At 40.4% G+C, this 2,214-nt stretch overlaps 1 protein-coding gene across 1 annotated transcript; it reads right to left on the bottom strand.

The window, feature by feature from the left end:
- Window positions 1-1,130: 1,130 nt before the first annotated feature.
- Window positions 1,131-1,870, bottom strand: LOC101147049 (large ribosomal subunit protein eL30-like). Its single transcript, XM_055388277.1, has 2 exons — window positions 1,453-1,870; window positions 1,131-1,348 (listed from the first exon to the last, which is right to left on the bottom strand). The coding sequence occupies exons 1-2, from the start codon at window positions 1,868-1,870 to the stop codon at window positions 1,131-1,133; spliced, it is 636 nt and encodes a 211-aa protein (XP_055244252.1).
- Between the last annotated feature and the right edge of the window lie 344 nt (window positions 1,871-2,214).

Here is a 2,214-nt window from a genome sequence, read left to right as displayed (position 1 = left end):
ATTCTGACTGGTGTGAGATGGTATCTCACTGTGGTTTTGTTTTGCATTTCTCTAATGATCAGTAATGTTGAACTCTTTTTTATATGTTTTTTGGCCACATGTATGTATTCTTTTGAGAAGTGTCTGTTCTTGTCCTTTTCCCACTTTTTAATGGGGTTGTTTTCTTTTCTTGTAAATTTGTTTACATTCCTTGTAAATGCTGGATATTAGACCTTTGTCAGATGGATAGATTATAAAAATTTTCTCCCATTCTGTAGGTTGTCTGTTCATTCTGATGATCTTTTCTTTTGCTGTGCAGAAGTGCTTTAGTTTAATTAGATCCTATTTGTCAATTTCTGATTTTGTTGCAATTGCTTTTGGCATCTTCATCATAAAATCTTTGCCTGTGCCTGTGCCCTGAATGGTATTGCCTAGATTTTCTTCTTGGGTATTTATGATTTTGGGTTTTACATTGAAGTATTTAATCCACCTCGAGTTGATTTTTTTATATGATATAAGGAAGGGGTCCAGTTTCAATTTTCTGCATATGACTAGCCAGTTCTCCCAGAACCATTTATTAAATAGGGAATCCTTTTCCCATTGCTTGTTTCTGTCAGGCTTGTCAAAGATCAGATGGTTGTAGGTGTGTGGTTTTATTTCTGGGTTGTCTATTCTGTTCCATTGGCTTATGTGTCTGTTCTTGTACCAGCACCATGTTCTTTTTGTTACTGTAGGCTAGTAGTATAGTTTGAAGTCAGGTAGCATGATGCCTCCAGCTTTGTTCTTTTTGCTTAGGATTGTCTTGGCTATTTGGGCTCTTTTTTGGTTCCATATGAATTTTAAAATAGTTCTTTTTAAATTCTGTGAAGAATGTCAATGATAGTTTATTTGGAATAACATTGAAGCTATAAATTGCTTTGGGTGGTATGGCCATTTTCATGATATTGATTCTTACTATCCATGAGCATGAAATGTTTTTCCATTTGTTTTTGTGTCATCTTCCTTTCTTTTTGAGTTTTTATTGTTTTTGCACTGATTCTTTCTTTTCTTTGTGGGCTTATCCACCTTCAATCTTCAAGGTTGCTGACCTTTGGTGGGATTTTTGTGTTGTTTTCTTTGTTGTTGTTGTTTTCTGTTTGTTTGTTTTTCTTTTAACCATCTGGCCACTCTTCCACAGGGCTGCTGCGGTTTTCTGGGGGTCTGCTCCAGACCCTAGTCACCTTTGTTTTTCCTGTACCTGAAGGTATCACTGATGACGGCTGTGAAACATCAAAAATGGCAGCCTGCCCCTTCCTCTGGAAGCTGCATCGCAGGGGGGGTACTGATCTATTGTCAGCCTGAATGCACCTGTAGGAGATGGCTGGAGACCCTGGTTGGGAGGTCTCACCCAGTTAGGAGGAACGGGATCACAGACCCACTTAAAGAAGCAGTCTGGCTGCTTTTTGGTAGAGCAGCTGTGCTGTGTTGGAGAACCTTTCAGCCCCTGATCAGTTTGGGCTCTCCAAGGCCCACAGGCTGGACTGGCTGAGAAGCCTGAATGGTCAAGGTGGTGGCCTGTCTGTTCTGGCACGCTTCTAACGATATCAGAATCGTCTGGATCAATGATAGACAGCATGCATACTCTGCAGTATTTCCCACATGCTATGCCCAATTCAAAATTATTGTCACTGTAGTGATGGACACCAGTTTTGGTCAACATGGTATAGTACTCTATTTTGGATTTCCTCAAAGCTGGGCAGTTTTCAGTGTGGATAGCCAATTTTGCTTTGCCTTGCCTGATCATCTTTAGAGTCTGCTTGTACCCCAGTATGTACTTTCCACTTTTTATAACAAGTAGAAGCCTGGAGTTGATCCATTCCACTGACTTTTTAATCTTCTTTGCAAGCACCATCTTCCTGCATTAGGTGTGGGATGGCCCCCAAACAAAAGCAGCCGCCAAGATAACTGGGAGGCAAGAAGGGAAGACCTAGAATTTTTCTAAAGCAAAACTTTGATGGGCTGCCCACCTGTTTCATTCCCAGGAACCTTGTAATTAATTATTGCCACAAATCTCTTGGGTTAAAGTACTTGATTAACATTTCCTCTCTGCAGCTTAATGTGGTAATTGCATCTATCCTGTCTCTGATGATTAAATGCTGCCACCTGGCCTTCTACACACCAGGATTCTATTATTCCATTGCAATCAGGGATTCCTAATTTCATGGCAACATTTCCGACCATCATCACTGACCTACA

This window comes from Gorilla gorilla, chromosome 1 (assembly GCF_029281585.2).
Source record: "Gorilla gorilla gorilla isolate KB3781 chromosome 1, NHGRI_mGorGor1-v2.1_pri, whole genome shotgun sequence".
Taxonomy (NCBI): Eukaryota; Metazoa; Chordata; class Mammalia; order Primates; family Hominidae; genus Gorilla; species Gorilla gorilla.
The sequence above is the reverse complement of the archived record's forward strand: the minus strand, read 5'-3'. Positions and strand labels throughout refer to the sequence as shown.